Source organism: Coturnix japonica, chromosome 2 (assembly GCF_054131305.1).
Source record: "Coturnix japonica strain WE chromosome 2, WE-NBRP24, whole genome shotgun sequence".
NCBI classification, from domain to species: domain Eukaryota; kingdom Metazoa; phylum Chordata; class Aves; order Galliformes; family Phasianidae; genus Coturnix; species Coturnix japonica.
The window spans coordinates 16,675,523-16,695,159 of NC_140664.1; the positions used below are offsets into that span (position 1 = coordinate 16,675,523).

The 19,637-nt window shown below is 40.1% G+C and overlaps 1 protein-coding gene and 1 long non-coding RNA gene across 24 annotated transcripts in view; one reads left to right on the forward strand and one right to left on the reverse strand.

Moving 5' to 3' along the window:
* OXR1 (oxidation resistance 1) overlaps positions 1–19,637 on the reverse strand; it is a 226,494-nt gene that overhangs the window by 64,045 nt on the left and 142,812 nt on the right. For 7 of the 23 annotated variants that reach the window (XR_014942466.1, XR_014942465.1, XR_014942467.1 and 4 more), the window contains exon 1: positions 1,267–1,803. The exons of the other annotated variants lie outside the window; for them this stretch is intronic. Coding sequence is in view for 4 of the 7 variants with exons in the window: in XM_032442878.2 (XP_032298769.2) it covers positions 1,267–1,711 (445 nt within the window). In the remaining 3 variants the exon portion in view is untranslated. Of the gene's footprint in view, positions 1–1,266; positions 1,804–19,637 lie in introns of those variants that run through there. 23 annotated transcript variants of the gene reach the window in all.
* Positions 11,747–15,417, forward strand: LOC116652989 (uncharacterized). The gene is made up of 2 exons (XR_014942468.1): positions 11,747–11,880; positions 12,314–15,417. It is a non-coding gene; the product is annotated as an uncharacterized LOC116652989 (long non-coding RNA).

Consider the following 19,637-nt stretch of genomic DNA (forward strand, 5'->3'; position numbering starts at 1 on the left):
ATGAGTTTAGATAGGGGAGAAATAAGGCAAGAAAGCGTAGTACTGTAAATATAGCTGGTCATCTATGATTGTTTCTGTTAGGTATGAACCAACACAAGGACAGCATCATCTACATCTCAGCCCACACAGGCACTCAGCTGCTGCAGTGAGATCTTGTTTTTCGCAACTAAAAAAGTTGCTTTACTTATTCAAAATAGCTGAAGGAACAATGAAACTTAATGGTCTTCAACATTACTACTCAACAGAGGTCTGACTTCAGTCATACCTACAGACTATGATAAACATGTGATCACCCACTTACAGCACAGAGCTGCTTGATACAGGAAAAAAAATAACCACTGTAACTACTTGTAAACCACCCTGTAGACCTCTGCAAGACATTTTCACAAACAGCTTCATACAGCTTTCCTTCCAAGCAGTCCTCAGCCACACCACTTTTACTACTTAGGGCACAGGTTATTTCTTCTGCCCAGCCTGCAGAATTATTTCCACGGGCACACACAGCCTACACTTCTGCTCTGTTCCTTGCAGCACAACTTGCCACTCTAGGTGCAATACCCTTACAGACAACACAGTGAAGAAAGGGGGGAGATAAGACCAGAGATTAATACAGAAGTCACTTGCTGCTTCCCCACCGATCCGGTGAACCACTAAAAGGCAGATGTACAACTTCTGATCTTTCTAAAGTACTTCTGCAAGTTGTCCAGAAACACGCGGACAGGAGGAACTGCCCTGTGCAGGAGGGAGAGCACAACCCAGAGCTCGTCCTGCAGTCACTTCTGCCCCAATCAGCAGCAGTACCAGCAGGCGCGTGGGAGGCGTGAGCGAAAGTAAATACCACGGCACTGCCAGCACCACGCGGAGGACCCGCAGGAACGCAGCGCCGGGCGGCCCCGCTGGGGCAGGTGCTGAGGCTGCCGCCGGGCGGTGTCACAAGGCCAGGCCTCGGCCCACGGCCTCCCCTGGCCGCCTTCCCCCGCCCCTCCATAGCCCGGGACCGCTTCCCACACTGCCAGCACCGCGGGGCCGCCACCCGTCCGGAGAAGCTCCGAGCGAGGCGGCAGTGGCAGCACCGCGCGGCCCCCTCCTCCTCCCTCCGGCTCTCCCAAAACGGGACGGGGACGGACCCCCGCTCCGCCCCGGACAGGCCGCGCTCTGGGCCGGCCCCGCCGCCGGGTGGCAGTAGGGAGGCGGCGCGGCCTGGAGGGTCGCACGGCTCTGCCCCTCGGCCGGCCCGGCCACCCCCAGCCCCGTCCTCGCCGGTACCTGGCGCCAGCTCGGCCGACTGCGGGACCGCACAGCTCACGCTGTCCTGGAAGCGGACCTGGCGGAAGCCACCGGGCACGGCCGCCCAAAGGCGGCTGGCGGTGCCGCGGAGCAAACGGCCGCCCTTGCCGGTGAAGGCGGTGAGGTAGTCCATGGCCGAGGGGCTCCTAAAGGCTGCGGGGACCACCTCCAGTCCGCACACGCAGCTCCGTCGGCCCCGCTTCACAACTTGAGAAAACTTTGGGGTTCGGCCCCGCCTCCATTTAAAGGAGCCGCGCCGCCGCCGGAGCTGGGTGCGGGCGGGACCGGGCCGCCAGCGCGGGGCTGGGAGGTGCGGCCCGAGGCAGCTCCGCGCTGTGAGGGAGCGGCGGGTGCGGGATCCGCTCCTCAGGGCCCGTCCCAAAGAGACTTCACATCGTGCCAAGGAGTTTCTTCGTTTTTCCATAGAAGCACGTCGGGCAGACCTCGGAATCGCCCATCTGCTCCCAGCCGAGCTGGTGTTTGCCAGTCCCAGAGCTGAACGCTGGCAGCTGCAAGAAGGAGCGGCTGATGCCTGGATCTCTGCTAACTTTTGCAACCAGAACACATGGGACACTGGTTCCTTTTAATATCAAGATACATGCACGTACCTGTGAGCTTATCTTCAGTTCAGAGGGTTTAGTTACTCTCTGTGCAGCCTCTTCACTGTACACTGATGTACAGCTTTCTCACATCTCTGCTCCCCTTCACTAAGGAGGATGAAAATGATCCCTTAGAATCACAGAATAGCTTAGGTCGGAGGGGACATTAAAGCACAGCCAGTTCCAACCCTGTGGTGTGGGCTGGGTGCCACCCAGCAGATCAAGCTGCTCAGCGCCCCATTCAACCTGACCTTTAATGCCCTCCGGGATGGGGCATCTCTCTGGGCAGTCCTCTAACAGTTAAAGTTGTCAGGGTTCTTCACCACTGCAAAAGCAAGACCAGATGGCATAGTACATATTTTTGCTGGTTTGCCTTAGTTTTATTCCCAAGACTTTCCTGCCACGAGGAAAACCACCACTGTGCTGGTCCAGCCAGGTACTCCCTGCACTCATGTTAGTGGTGGTCAGCTGTAAGGCCTCACTCATCCTCACAACTCATGGAGTTACTTCAGACTTGTAGTAGAACTTAACTCAGTGTATTCTCACATATTTCTTTCTTTTTGCAAATACCATCTGATTTGTGGTGTTCATTTGTATACTTGCATTCTTTGTTTGACTTCTTTAAACAATCAGAACTTTATCTCCTGCATTCAGTTTCGTGAGTGACATCTGCCTCAAGATGTGTGTTCTATAGATGGTGAGGCCAGAAGTAAGATTACTATATTTACTACCTGTGCCATAGACTTTACAAACACAGAATGGTAAATTAATGTTCTTATATTCCAATCAGAGCACGATGCAATTATATGCTACATCTAGCTGCAAATGAAAGCATTGTTTAATAAAAAATGCTCTTGTTGAGCCAAGTCTATTGTGTGCAGGCAGAACAGAGGAACAAAGTGCTGAGCTATCTCAACTCCTATTCACTCGTAGCAGCTGCTCAATTAAATCAGAGTTTAACGTCAGCATTTTGGAGTGCTGATTTCTGAGGGTTACTTGATGTAAACAGTACACTCAAATCAACTCCTCTACTACTAAAATCAGTTCCTGCTCAGGAGATAACAACGTTCCATTTTCCTTTTCCCCCAAATAAAACATGTCACTGAACTAAAGTGAATTTTCATCCAAATGATCTCTCCCTCTCTCTCACGCTTTGCCCTCCTCTGAAAAACCTGCCAGTAGAAATGAATGTGTGATCTGACAGTTCCAGAATTAATGAATAAAGCAGGAACTGCAGAGTCACGCACTATGTGGTCCAAGTACCACTAGATGTTTAGTATATAAACTATCCTGCCTACCAGATTTCTTCTGCCCTAAACACTGTAATTAGTTTTCATTTCATTTCAGTGTTTCTACTGTCAGCAGTGAAAAAACTATGGTCAGTCTTTTGCTCTGTTTATTCTGTTTTGGAGAAAATATTCGTACGTCTCTGCACCAGGAATAAGCTTCAAACTGGTGCTCAGATGCCTTGAAACTTTGAGCTGGCTTGTCCAATAGTATCATAGCCGCATATGCATCTCTGTTATTATATTTATTTCTACTGACCTATTCCATGAGCAACGTATGTCCTTTCTGTCATAAAACTAAACCAAATAAAAATATTTTTGTTAATATTAATGATCATTTTTTACTCTTGGGTTGATCTTGAACATTTGAGCTGCATCCTAAGACAACTGACAGATCAGTTTTGATCAAATAACAACACAATGAGGAAAGAAATACTTTCAAAGTCTGAAGGTAGAATTGTATATAGAAGTATTTTAAAGGAGAAAAAAATTAAAAATAAAAAATGATGTCATAGCATGCGTTACTGACATAGAATTTCTTTGGGGACAGATAAGTTGCTTGTGAAATTCATTCATAATACTTCGTTAACTGCAGTAATTAATTCCAGGCAAAATGCCAGCAAATGCTGTGCAGTCTCCTTAGGTCTCAGCACTCACACGCATGGTGTACAGAATATGGGCCTCTTGCTTTCCATCTTGCCAAAGCTTTAGCACTACTAAGCTGCAGACAGAAGGACAGAAGGCAGTAACACAAAGCCTCTATTTTATCTTGTGAGCGACAAGATGTTTGCATACTTTCTGGGATGAAAAATCTTGTCTTTGGTAATTCAACAACCATTTGGAACCAGTGCTTGTATATGCGTTTGTATATAAGTAATCAATATGCAACTATGTAATTTTGACAGTCTGAACCAAATGCCTCATCACCCATTCTGGAGGCACCTATTCTCATTCGATGCTATGATGAGGCTGCTTGCCTCTAAATTACCATGTCTGGTCAAGATCCCATCCATTTACATAGTTGCAAAGCCTATAATGAATGGATAAAACAGGGATTTGAAGAGCGTGCATAAAAGCATAACCTCTTTCTTCCTAAAAACAGTAATGTAAGGCAAGAATTGATTTTTTTCTAGTGCAAAAGATAAGCTCTCGAGAGAAAATCATGGACTGCAGTTTGTTTCCAATGCTATTTCAGTGAAAGATAAAGCAATGCAGCCCCTGAAGGAGGAACTAGAACTGAGGCATGCAGAATTCCCACATTCTCAGGCATATTTCCATATTAAACCCTTTAATTCAAATGATGAAGTATGGAAGTACATAGTTCTAGAAGTAAAACTAGTTACACAAATTGATTTTTGTGAAGGTCCAAATAGTTCCAAAGTTCAGTGTTACTATAAAGCTGGGAGAAGTTGAAAAGAGATAACCAGTAGGTGACACTAAGTAAAGGAGTCTATTGAAAGCAGGTTATTTACTGAGAACCATCAGCTAGGGGTGTCTGTCCATATAGGTTTCACAATACTACATTCTCCTCTCAGATTAGATGCTGAGCATGAAGGCAGCTATCATCACCTACATAATAGTTTCAGAAATGGTAAACCTGGAATCTCAGACTTTAGAAGATAGAGCTACACTTTCATTTTTTTATAACAAGCTCCCTATGACACTAGAATGAAATGAGGGGTCAGTCTCTACCTCATCCATGGATGCTGATCATTGTTCCACAGGAAATGGAACACGGAAAGAACAAGATAGAATAAGCATTGGAAACAAGGGAATCTGCAGTCCTTCATTGTAGGCTGCTGTACTTCAAATATGGCTTATATATCTGCTTATTCCTGAAATAGCACTGAAAAAGACAGAACTTCACTACAACCTCTCTTTTGGAATAGTTATTTTCTCAATAGAAATCTAAGTCTAATTCCAACTTTATTAGTAATTCAAATCTGTTTCAGGAAGACTTTAATTTCTTTTTGTAGAAGCTGTATACTAAAGATACCACAACTAGGTATGAGGTTTCTCCAGGCTGAGAAGAACATCTGGGTAGTACCTCAGCCTCTCCATACAATGCACTTCAGCACCAAAGTCCCCAGTCTTAAGCACTGCTCTTCACATTTCATTTCCTAATTGTTAATATCAAAACATTCATGGTGTTTAGTTTTTTGTCTTATCAAACCTAAAAAGTTTTTAAAAGTCCATCTGTAGCACCTGACCTATTTGACCTTTGTGGCTACAACAGCTGTGCATGTCTTTGTTCATTAGGTTGGTATCTAATGTAATTCAAGTCAGACTATTTATACTTAGAGCTGCCCAACAAGTCCTTTTGCATTCTTACAGGAACCTCCAATGAGAGAGCAACTTCTGCTTTTCTAGTCATATTTAAAACCCCCTATACTGGCAAACGTATCATAGTGAGGAAAATTTATATTAAGAATATGAAAACCAATGGGAATGAATCTAAAATGAACCAGTATGTTTTACTCCATAATATATGCTTAGTTTCATATTTCAAAATAATTTGATCAGATTTCAGAAGGATTCCACAATTTGTGATGCTTCTGGGATCATCAAATTTCAGCTGTATGTAGACTGAATTTTCACCTAGTGTGAAACGTAAGGTGAAAACATTGTTTCCTTCACTTAATTACCTTCCCCGAAAAATTACATCCCATAGTCACTAATCAACTCCAATTTATGCATTTTCTTTAAGAAAGAGGCAATCAGCATTACAAGAATGTGTCTTCTGAAACGAAATCTATGCTTTCCTTATTTTCCCAAAGAATATGCATGCTCAGATGTAGGAATGGTCTGATCTACAACAACATATATCAGCATATGTTAGAATATCAGAGATATACAAACAAGGACGTTCTCAAATTTGTCCCTGAGGACAAATGCAGATCATGTTGGGACTTTTCCATGTTTATGGCAGAACTAGTTTCAAGTGCAATTACACAGTTGTGTATATAGGCTACCTTATCAAATAAACACAAAATGACGTCCAGGCTGCCCAGGGAGGTGGTGGAATCTCCTTTTCTGGAGATATTCAAGATCCGCCTGGACGCCTACCCGTACGACGTAGTGTAGGGAGCCTGCTTTGGCAGGAGGGTTGGACTCGATGATCTCTAGAGGTCCGTTCCAACCCCTACAATTCTGTGATTCTGTGATCTTCATTTCATACTCACTTGGTCAATAATGGCTTACTATGAAGGGAACATTCTGTTCTGTTCAGGGAATTTTATAAAAATTAATGTGGGACCTTAATAGAGATGCATGCACACACATGCATATACAGGCACCCACGCAGTTTAAGGGAGCTCACCAGGTAGAACACCAGCTGAACAAAGTTAATTTTCAGTAGACACAGACGTCTCCCTGTCTTTATGTTATCATCTTATTGACATTTTCTTCTTTCATGATGTGTTTTGAAACTGAATGTGGAAAAGACTACCAATATACTTTACAACTCCATAGTATTTACTACTTAATCATCTTCCATAGACACATAAATTATACCAATGATAAATGTTGCATATGCAAGCAGATCAGGAAAAAGATCAGAAAGGCTTTACACTTTTTTTTTTTCTTATTGCAGAACAACTCTAATTATCATTAATAATCATTAAATGCTTATTGTGTTGTTAATGGATGCTGTCCCCATAAGGAGGTTGCTTATACTTGCTCAGTAACAATAGAACCATATTCCTACTCTCCATAGACCTCTTTTCATTACTAGATTATTTCATAATAACCTAAAATGTCCCACTGGTTGGATGCTTACTGTTGTTGAAGCTCAGTTCCATACTACACCATTTCTAAAGACTGAGGAATCTCTACAAAGCTGAGTTTTCAAATCAAATCACAGATTCATTAAAAATGCCTGCTTTACCATCAACATCTTGTCACCTCATGACCAGCTGTATTCCACATATTCATAGCAAGATCCACACATTTTAGAAAGCCATACTCCTGCCTTGAGGGGGGAAAACCACATGTAAATAGCTGATTGAAAAGGTTCTGTCTGTCTGAAGATATAACTGACTGCTTATCACATATTCACATTATATTCATTTGGCACTAGATCAGTTTCTAGTGCAGAAGAGATTTTGCTTTTAGTTCTAGATTATGAGTTTTAGTTGCAACTTTTATATATAAGATACAAGAAGATATAGGGATCCTTTTCATGGATCTGAACAAAATGTTTCTCCTCAGAAAGCTGGAAAAAGCAGAGTTAAGAACAACTGATTAACAGCTTCATAATGTCAGTTCTAAGTGGGAATGCCATCTGAAGTAGAATTATATTCTTGAGATAAATGGGCCAAAAATATCATCAGATATTATCAGGAGCTTGAATAAGGCTAATGGCAACAGCTGATCCTTCTGGCTAAAACTTTATTCTGGTAATAAGAGCTACTGATTCTCTTTTTTACTTGTTCCTGCTTTGGCAGTACATTCTAAGATTAAGTATTAGTTGAAAAAGAGTGAATTCTGTTCTGTTTTTTGCTACCTGGTACTTTTGTTGGTTTTTTTTTGTTGTTGATTTTTTCCTTAAGTAAAGTAAATATATTAAAGTCTCCTGTACCTACCTTTTCCTGAGCCATATAAATCAGTGAAGGACATTCCTGAAATATTCTTTTGAATGAAACACAAGGAGTATGTTGATCTCAGTAGGAGGAAGTTCTGCTTTTTCTTCCTTGTTAAATCTTCCCTCTTAAGCAACATCTGCTCTCTCTCCCTCCCTCCCCCACTAGCACTATATCACAAGCATATGCCTGATTCATTTGCTCCGATAATATCATGTATAAAACCTGCAGACGTTACTCACTCTGTCCTTTTGGGGTTAATGGCTACAGTTTATCCTGAAAAATCAGATACATTGCTTTTAGCCTGCTAAATCATTTTGTGTCTGTCCATTACTGTGTTATCTCTGAATTAAGAAACTATTTATTTTACACACATTACCTGTTGTACCTAACATTTCACAGCTTTCCATTACTCTCTTCTCTCCCTCACTCTTTAGTATCTTGTCCTTGATTACTGTCAGTTTCCTCCAGGGATGATTTGCAATGTTTTCTCTCTTGCATTCAGCCACATTTAGCTGCAATGCTGCATACAACATTAAGAACCTGTGCACATATGCAGCTTAACAGATCCTGTTTGCTTCTGATTAATTTCCATCTATTTGCTTGGATGGGCTCTTCTGCAGGCTTCATACAAAATGCCTAATGGCATGTCTCACTGTCTTTCTTGTATTTCATCTGAGGATGAATTCTTGTGTACATACGTTGTTCATAAAATCCCAAAGAAGTACAATTGTTTTGATAGTTAATTAATGGTTATCTGTCACAGTTTTTAACTGTACTGAGGATCAAGACTTGGAATTAGTAAGTTATTTGGCTCACAGAAGTTAAATGTGAAGTGCTAGCAAAGTACATCTTGTCAAGGAAACAGTTGCCATGTTTTGCAGAAGTAAAGCGCTTATTTCTCCCAACTGTAGTTTCTAATATTAATGAATTTCATCCTAGTTTCAAGCAACATTTTGGCCATGAATCTCAGTAAGGCAAATAAACCTCAGTGAATGCTGATACCAAGAATAGAAGGGATTAAAAAAGCTATTTTTCAGCCTTGTTTTGTTTTCTTACTAAATGCAAAAGGAAAATATCAGAGATTAGAACACTGATGTAATTTGCTTTCCCATGTTTCTGACAATACGATGTTGAGGTCATATACTGGTTATGTCTCAGAGCAGTAGATCACTGAAGAAAGGTATGGTACTCTAGCACAGTGTCCTAACTGTACTATAGCACAACTGTCTCATTTTTGTTACAGAAATTGGAATGGTTAGCCCAGATGATCAGTAGGAGTGGGGGCAGAGTGCTGCAGAAATGAGGTAGTTGTATCGAGTGCTGAGATGCTGATCTGTCACAGGAAACTGTGGCCATAGAAATCATCATAGAATCACAGAATCATAGAATCACAAGGTCAGAAGGGACATAAAAGATCATCTAGTCCAACTGTCCTCCCATTACCATTGCAACCACAAGCCATTAAAACATATCTCATCTCATCCAGATGCCTCTTGAACACTGCCAGGGACAGTGACTCCACCACCTCCCTGGGCAGCCATTCCAGTGCCTGACCACACTCTGAGAGAAAAAGTTCCTTCTTATGTCTAATCTAAACCTCTTCTGGTACAACAGGGCCTCAATGTCTTTCTTGTAGTGAGGAGCCCTATTTTTGATAGTAACCCTACACATCACCATCTGATTATAAAGGCTCAGATCTTCCTAAATACGAAGTCCTAATTATGCCACTAAGTTTTTTCTCATCTGTCTCCATCAAGCATAAAAAATACAGCTGTTTATTTTGAAGTTCAGTAGTGCTGATGTACTCTTTACTGCTGTAATTAAGTTTCATCTTTATTAGGAGCCTGAACAAACAGAACTAAAACTAAGATTTTGGACTTGTTCTAGAGCTGCATTAATTTTCCTTTCTTGCAGAGAAAGCTTTGATGGACCTGGTAGTAGCGAAGAGCCTCTGGTGTTACCCAAGACTTCATGAAGAAATTAAATTGTAATATAATTATTAGACATCTGGATTAGTGCAATAGCAAAGTATCAACATAAGTTTTATGTCTTGGTTTGTAAATTCATTGCTTTTCTTTGAAGTAGTGAAAGAATAAATGGATATGAGTAATCAGTTGATAACAGCATATTCATATTCCTAGAAAGCTTTCCAAAGTCTTTCACCAAGGAAACAAAGACATTGTAGGATGAGAGGGATCATGTTTTAATATCCTCTACAGTATAATAAGCAAGGGGTTAGATTTCCCAGCAGAGGAAGAAAAATTATCATGGCAGCCCAACAGAGATCCATGCTTTCCAACTCATTAATTATTAGGCAAGGAGGAAGGAACAAGAAAGTGATGGAGTTTGTTTATGATATAGAGTTATACAGGAAACTCAAATCTACGGAAAGGAATTAAAAAATATTTCATCATACAGTTCATAAATAAAATGGTGGTTGGAAATAGCTGTTGATAAATGTGACGACGTTTTTCTTCTGAGTGCACGACTGTTTTTTATCCACATTAGGACAAGCTTTAAAATGAAATATTACCAAAAATATATTTATGAAAATGTCAGTTAGCAGATATCTCAGTATTGGAATAAGTATGAAATATAGATAAAATGACTATTAGAAAAATATAATGCTACATGACTGTAAATTCTTTTCATGAATATAGATGGATAACTCTCTCTCAAAGAAGATACAGTGTACTTAGAAGTTGTACAGGACAAGTGTCAAGATGCTTCCTTGGAAAGTGGAGAAAAATACAAAGTAGGTAAACAGAAAAAAACTTGGAGAAAATTTTTGCACCTTTTTTCTCCCAGAATAAGAAGACAGGGCACCTAATTAAATTAAGTGGCATAAGATTTAAAGAAAAGAAAATATTTTGTGATACAAAGTAACCGCAGAATTCATGTACCACAGGACACTGTGTGAGCCAAAACTATGAATGATTCAGAAGGTAGTTATCAGCATTCATAGAAAGTCCTTCAGGAACCTTCAAGTACAAAAATAATGATATGGACTCTGGCTTCTGTCTCTACACCACAGACTCCCTAAAGCTTGGAGGAAATACTGGTGAAGTGTCATTCCATACTTGTTCTCTTCTGTATTCTTTCCTTAATAATCTGTTACCAGGCACTGTGGGAAACAGGACTCTGAGCTATGAGTAAAGCATTATTTGATCTCATCCAGCTCAGCCATTGTTATGCCATGACACTGTTCTGGAACCAGGAAAAGTTCTCCACAAATTCTTTTCTTTGGTCATTCACAGTGTGGAGGGAACGACCAATGCAAATCAAGGAAACTCAGAACAATCAATCAGGGGACTCAGCAATGGACAGGGCACCTCTACTGTTGCGAATGTTGAAGCACAAAGGAGAAAAAGCAATTACTTGGTCTTCATGCATAGTGAAGTGTACGGAAGTTGGCGTGGCTTCTTGGCTACCTCAGACAGGTAACTGGAAATATCACCCACTCACTGCCAATGTTGGTAACTCATTAACAGAGTCAGGAACTTGTATGGAAAAGAATCCAAATACAAGCAGTTTTAAAATGCCTGTGCATGAAGTTGTACTTCTACACAGTGAAGCAAATTTGGAAAAGGAAAGAACTGAGTGGCAATGACCAGATTTTGACAAACATTCTAAGTATTTTATAGTGGCCACTGACAGCCTGAGAAGAAGTCTGCAACTTGAAAGGACAGAGAATGGATCTTAGAACAGCTTTAGATTTAGCCTAACAAATAATCTGTGCTGCTGCAGCTGCACTGCTCCCCACTTGCTGGCAGCCAAGGAGAGGAGAATGTCCACACTCTGACTCCACAGATGCTGCTTCGCAGTCTGTAATACAAATAGCTGGCACAGGAGATCCACAGCATTTTTCATCCACATGCACATACACAATAGGTAATTCTTTGGTTTTGAAAAAATAAAAAATAAAATAAAGTGAATCTATGGAATTCAAGCCTTTTAGAAAGAACCATCTTATTTTAATTTTTTGTTTTAGCTTAGCAATCCAAAACAACATTTACTGTCATGGAAAGTTACTGTGAGGAATGGAAGAACTGTTGCTGAGGGATTAAGTGGATTACAGAAAAGAGTGTTACTGAGAAAACATCAGGACCAAGCAGGAACATTAAGGTATGTTCCTCTTACAAATTTTTAGCCTTACTACCATGAAGTTTCCAGGCTATTTACTATGCAATTTATATTCAACATTGTGTAAGGACTCCTCTCCTGGCATTTCACTTTTATTTCAATCTACTACAGTTTTATTATCTAATGTGCTTGGTTTCATAAGTCGCAGAAAATCAGTATTCATTCAAACAAGATATGTAGCAAATTTGTTATTGTATACTATCAGCCTTTGCTTAATTTCTATGAGGATTAGTAGTTTTGCCATTACATGCAGAAGCCAGCAGGTAGGAAATGAGGTAGCAGAAAGTCTCAATCTATAGTGTGCTATATATGCTCTTTATGCGTGCAGTGTTTACTAATGTGAACATAAAGACTGAGATCAATTATAACCTATAGACAGTGCATTAAAAATCACAATTTCTCTATTTCTCAACAGACAACATTACTTTTAATAGGAATGATGACATCAGGGAGCACAAGCCATAGCATTCCGTTTTCAAGGTTACTCACAGTGGATGCCACAAGGATTTGCTGGCACCATAAACATTCCCACCCTTCCTACACAGACTGCACGTAAGCCTGCAAAACAAGCTTGGAGTGCTGCAGGGCACTGGATGACTGGCTTGGCAGATGCACAGAAAATACTTTTGCTGAATGGATTAGCAGAGAGTAAGACTTCAGTGATGATATTATAGAGACTTCAAGACCAAAGTAATGGTCTGTGTTCACTGTAGCTAAATGCTACCCTTGACATGAGTATAACCAAAATGGTCTGGATGTGGAAGCCGTCTTCCTGTTTTGTAAACCAGTCTGACTCAGGGCAAAGGTGTTTCAGTAAACAAACCAGCCCTGCTCAGTGGCTGACTATTCTGTGCTTTGAAACACAATTTATGACACATTTGCTCTCCGCGGCAGTGTTTTGACGTTTTAATACATTTCCACTTGTTTGGATAGGAAGGTATCTATTCACATATCATGATTATCACCCTAATGAAGAAGAATCAGGAACAGAAATTGTGTGAAGCTTTCAGAGTCACATCGGTCTTTTGAAATAAGAAATTAGGCCTCAGAGTTCAGAATGCAGTGACATACTGCAGATAGCAAAACCTTGCTCAATTCTGTGGTCTGCTATGCCTCTTGCATTTTACCAAAGCATTTTGCATCACTTGAGGTTAAAAAATTCATATTAATATTAAAAGGAAAGTTGTTACTGCTTTGTTTTATTGCACAGCAGGATTTTCCTTCCATCCTCCTAATTTTTCCATTTTTTTTTTAACTATGTTCAGAGATGTTACTACCACTACACTCTGTCACTCCCCTTTAAATGAAATACTCCTCCAAATGTATTTATATTTTTTACTTATGAATTAGAAATACAAAGATCTGAGACAATGACTGGCCACGTTGGCCAGTCGGTTCTGATGTCAAAAAGGCAACCAGAAAATCTTTTGTTAATCTAGATGTCAGAAAGCTGGATTTCTTTATTTTCTTTTCTTCTTTAATTTCTTTTCCTCTTCAGACTGATCACTACTGCTCAAAAGTGCTGGCCTGTAAGATCTTTGCTTTCAGATCCGAACAGTAGCCTAAGAGCAACTCCAAATAGATCCATAGGCTTTGTCTCCAAACCAATTTCAGATTATTTTCTTCCTTTGTTCTTTCATACCAACAGACAGCGTCCACACCTACATTCCTTTGAAATACTGCTTTTTACATTTACTCACTGTTACAGATAGTGATGTTTTAAGAAAGGAAAATAGAAGTGAATTTCAGCAATCAGCTCTCAGTAACTGAAATAAATTCTCCTTCCACCAGTTTAGCAGCTGGATGACCCTGTGAACCATTTCATTGCTTACAACCAAGTAGCATGCATTTGTATCTGTTATACATCAGTAATTTCCACTCTTCTGAGGTGCTTGTTCTCTTTCATGATTTCACTTACATAAAACATATGGAAGATTTAAACTAATGCCATTGTATTCCTCTAAGTTTTCACATGTTCAGTGATCTGGTTCTGTAATGAAAATGTAGTGGACTCAGTGAAAAGAGAGCATTTCATCAGCAGAACCTGAGTTCTTGCTGTGTTCATTTAATTTCAATAGAAACTGACTGAACTATCACAGCAAGAATTCAGCAGAGAGCAGTAAGTGACAAAGTATTTTCATGTATGGCAAAAAACAAATAGTGAACTGCCTGCTTGACAATCTTATTCTTTATGTAACCCTTTGAAAATACCACTGTCAGTTAAAAGAGCTGTGCCGTTTTTCCTTTCTTATCTTTGATAACCATGTTGATGAGAACAGTCTCTTTTCACATGTAACCACCCTGAACTACTACTAATAGCTTTGTACAGCTGATGATATGGATATGCATAAAGTGCCTGAAGCTGCGCTGAGGAGACACTTAAGAAAGTGTATATTAGCTTAGTTTCAAATAGCATCTTTAATAGCTGCCTTACTTAAATACTTGTTCATTTTCAATAGGAAGAACTGTGCACCGAATAGTTCAGTGGGAACAGTGGTTGAAAGAATCTAAGAAGTGTTGTACACACAAACTTCTTCAAGCATAAAAGGAGTTCTGTGGCCTTCACTTTTTACTGTCAAGAAGGTTTGGCAAAGAGAAGGAAGATTTAAGGGTTGTATCTGCCATTATAATCCACGGCAATTTTTCCGCAGGACAAAATTTTTACCTACATCTGACATGATTTTCCACAGAAAGTACACAGTATTGTGATTCACACACTCCAGAATTCCTTATATGTACAGGAAAAAATCTTGCTGACCTCCCTCTTGCACTGCTGACAATACTGAGTGTTAGCTTTACGAATCATATCCTTGCAGTTCCTCCGAAGGGCAGTATCACACCAGTAGAGTCATTCAGGGCAGAAGTACTTGATCAGAGAAGGCACTGATATAATGGCTTAACTCCAAGGCATATTAATCTAATAATAGGTATGGTCAAAAATGAAAAAGATGATTAGGCCAATTTCTTCTGGCTTCTTAGGTCACAATCCCAACTCAGCTTTGCATTTGAGGGAGGCATTCTGAAGAGCACAGAGTGGAGTGTGTGAGTCACAGAATCACAGGATATCTTGAGTTGTAAGGCACCCACAGAGATCACCGAGTCTGACCCCTGGCCCAACACAGAACCACACACAATTCAAACTGCATTGGAAAGCACAAAGCAGGGAGAATAAATGTTACAGCATAACCCCCAACAGCACAACCTTCAAATCCTGCAATCTGCTTTTCTTATTCCACGGCAGAATTCCATTTCCAAACATTAACATACTGGCTAGTAAAGGGTTAATCAGGAAAAACCTGAAAGTGGAACAATCTCTTCTTGTTAACTGTTTTCAGAGCGAACCCAGCATGCGGAAGAACTAAACTACAGCATCTGATCAAGATTTGTTAATGCCAGACACACCTTTTCTTGCCTCCTTATGACAGAAATGTGCGTCTCCCTGAGGACATTCTGCAGAGATCTGAGCTGTATGGTTTTGACAGTAGAAAAGTACAAGCCTAAATATAGAGCATTTTGTCAGATTTTGTTTAAAAGAATGTTCCAGTGGTTATCTATTCAAAATTTTATCTTGTTACTGGTTCCCATGCAAAACTTTTGTTAGTAGGAATTCTGCAAATAAAGAATGCTAGAATGAGGCTATCAAAATGGACTGACTGCTTTGCAAACAGCCATACAGCTGACTTCAAGGTTCACATTTATCTTTATAATAGTCTGGAGTGCAGGAGGTCCTATTTTTTTTGTTCCTTCATTTTTGTTTCTGCTTCCTCTTTTTTGGTACACAGATCTATGTCTGCAGGCACTGAAACTCCAGCTGGCTGCTAATTTATTTCCAGCATCTCCATGGTGGATTCTAACCAACAGCTCACAAAGTTCTGCTTACACCTAGGGAGGAAAACCTAGTTATGACAAGGCAAAAACAAGTAAAATGTAGCAAGTCTTTAAGGCATGGTAATTCACTGACTGAAAATCCACAGCACTGAAATCACAAATATTAGAGAATGGAGACTTTTAAGGAAAAAGAAAGAGACTATTAAAAAGACCTCAACCAGTTTGTGGTTCCCTCATTAGAAACAAAACATCACAAACCATGAAATCCTGTGGGCCAGCACAGTTACTGATAGAGAAGAGAGGGATGGAAGCATGTCTAAGCAGTTTTTATTACTCATAAAAGCTTTTCTTAGTGCAAATGAAGGGTTCGCTCACAGCAGTTCATATTCTCTCTGCACTACTGTTTTTCATGGCACTAATGGAGCAGGGGAATGTGACCTCCAGGAATCAGCAGGCAGGGAGCCACCAGTGGGTCAAGCTCTTCTCACAAATAACACCTCCTACTTTAGGGAGCCTAACAACGATTCTTCATGCTTTACTGGAGCTCTCAGCTCAACCTTTGACTTTTCCTTTGTGACCACAGGCGTGTATTCTGCCTCACCTCAGCACCAAGAAAACATTTTCCTTTTCCCTACTCTTTTTTCTGGTTCACTTAGAAAGCTACATATTACCTGAAGCAAATTTTTGTTCACACAGTATAACCAGCTCCTCAGGCACTGCTGTGATACAGTATGTGTCCATTGGAATAAGAATGAAGAAATGATAAGAAAACAAAAATAGTAAAGAGATAAGGACAAACAGAGAAGAAGAAATCCCAGCATGTGATGTAACATAAGACAGCATATTTTCACAGCACCTTAAGTTTCTAGATGAGATTTTAGAGTTTGAAATACTAAGGAACAGAAGTGACCAGAGAATCATAGAATTGCAGGGATCAGAATGGACCCCAAAGAGATCACTGAGTCCAACCACCCAGTGACGTCCTTTATGACAGCAATTCTTTCTTTGTAGGAGGCAATCTATGGTGGATGACACAACCCCAGTTGCAGCAGATGAATGATGAAAGTTCATATCAACAGCCACAGAGAGGCCCCTTCCTCCTCATTTCCACCAGTACTTGTTTAACAGAAGGGGAACTGGAAAGTAAGGACGCAGAAACTGAGCTGAAATCTTCCTTCAGCCAATATCACAAGAATTCTCAGGAAAGCTCCTGATCTGACCCTTGGCACCAAAACTATCATTCACATGGACTGCTGAGGATGGAATAATACTTCAGTGCTTCCAATTCCTCTTTGGGAAATCCCGTGCCAGCACCGTGACTCACAAAGGGCTGCACTTTATGGAGGGAATAAGAGCCTCCACCAACTCCACAAACAAACATGTCACAGATGGAAGCAACAGTGAAACCTGAAGAGAATGTTCAAATGCTTGTACATCACTTATCCTAGTGCTTAACACTACTTAGCAAAGCTACAAGTAAGTCATACCACAACTACTTGCTCTTCTCAGCATCAGCTATGAAAACTCAGTGGTAGAGAGTCAAGGACCACAATCCCTTTTTTTTTCTATCTTTTGTCATGAAACTTAGACTGCCATGCCTTCTCTTGGGTAACTCTTCAACCTACAGGCAGTATGGTTTGCTCCCACCCTCTTGGAGGGTACGAAGGGATTGTGAAAGATTGCTTGGATAAATAAACAAGGAAATCTCTTCCATATCCATAAAAATCTATTATCAGTTCTGTGAAGGAAGAATTGAAGAAGTGAAAAGGATTTTGGACATTCTATAAGTTTCTGTGGCCATGTGTTTTAGGAACTCCACTGTCATGCAAAGTCCCAGACAACGCTCAGCTGTGGTCCCCACCCAGCTGTGAAGGGAGCTTAGCAAGAAGCTTCTTTTTGTTATGGATACAAAAAAATTTCTTGGAAATCCCTATGCCACAGCACGGGGTTCTTAAACAGCGTGGCTTCTTAAACAGAAAGAAATATCTCTGAAGTCTCCCAAGTTCCATCTCGGTTCTTTTCAACTGCAATGAAGGTGGCTAAAGCCATGTTACCGCACAAAGTGGATGGGGAAAAATTACAGAGGCTCCCCTGCTTCCACAAGGTTCTTTTTTTTTTTCATGGCTTCCTAAAAGAAGTTCCACAAATGTCACATCTGATGTGGAGTTTGTACTAGGAGTGGACACTGGGTACACAGCAAACAAAGAGAAAAGGGAATAAAATCCCATTTTTGTGGAGTGCTTCCATTTTTCCTTCCTGTTCTACTACGTGGGCCAAGGCCTTAAATTGCTTACAATTTTATTTAGGGACACGTTTGCAATATAGGCAAACACAGTGTCTTTTCAGTTTTCCTCAAACTGCACTCATCAGTGGTCCCTTTTTTATTATTATTATTTTTTCATCTTTTTTTCCCTTCTCCTCAAAGACCAGCAAATTATATGGCTCATAATCATCTTCAAAGAGAACAAAGTCTTCAGTCTTCAGCTTTATAACCATACTCTAATCTAAAGAAGAAAAGAAGACCCTAAAGCTAATGCCCTGCATGGGATATCTTTCCCAAAATCAGACATCAGTGAGTGTGAAACATAAAGAGTTTCTGTGTATACAAGGCAACATTACGCACACATACAAATATCTTGTAAAGCAGATGTTATATATCCGTTGTCTTTGCCTTTGAAGCAGCAATCGCTTATCAAAGCCTAAGCCTATTTTAAGGACATAACATCATCACTTGTGATAATTCAGAAAAAAAATATATTTCTAACTTCCTTAGTAACAGGAGTGGCACTGCACCAAGATATTCTGGACTTCAGAGTCTTCTGAGGGGTATCCCATGAAAATTACAGCTTCACATAAAGAAATGGGAATCTTAAGCTATTCCAACTATGTTCTCCCAAAGATTTTGTCAGTAAGTAAAGACACAAACTGTCAAAGAGGCTTCTGACCTCCTTTAATTTCCTCTAATCCCTATTACCTTCCAGAGAGAGACTCTTCAGTGGTGTCTGAATCTGACCAAGACATCTTCTGTGTTACTTCCCTTAAATTTCTGCATTGCCACTACGTCTGTATTTGGCAGTAGTTGAAAGAATGACATTCAGGAGTCTATGGAAACTGACCAATTGCAAGAGCTTCTCTACATCTGGAGCTTTTCAAATCTTGGCTTAATTGTTTTACCAGGATGAAAAGTAACTCATAAAATGACATCATAAAGTATTTAACAGAATGTATTTGCTTTCTTATGACATTACTTTTTTTTTTTTTTCCTAAAAGAGTAATTAGTTTACCAAATATTTCATAGCAATAGGAGATGAAGGATATGCAGAACTACAAGATGAAAGTACCCTCAAAAAACAGAAGCTATAGTTTCCCTCAATTGATTATGATCCTAAGTAAAAGGAACAAGAAGTCTTCTTGATGACTTTATAATCCCTGGATTTATGTTAACACTGAATGAAAAGACTACATTCATTTTAATTGACTTCTCATTTGTATTGAAGGTAATTCAAAGGTAATTGAATACTTCTCCCATAATGGATGAAATAGAATCTATAATCAAAACGTAAGGGAGTTTGATCCTATGATGCTGGCATAACTCTGGTTTCAGTGATGACTTTGAAACACTCTGGAGTACTGTACTACTGGAATACTCCCCCTCTACAAGAGACACATGAACTTATTGAAGACAGCCAAACTTAGGACAATGAAAATGTCCTTATATATATATAAGTTTATATCTGGGCATACCTTAGGTCACTCTCATGTAGCATCTTGTAAAGTGCTACAACCCTCACCAGGCTCCCTAGGGACTGTCTGACATTCTTGCATAGAAGGGCTCTTGGAATAATATGAAATGGCCAAACCTTCCACCTTGAATCAGGTTTTTTTTTGGCTGAGGCATTTTTTCACTGTAC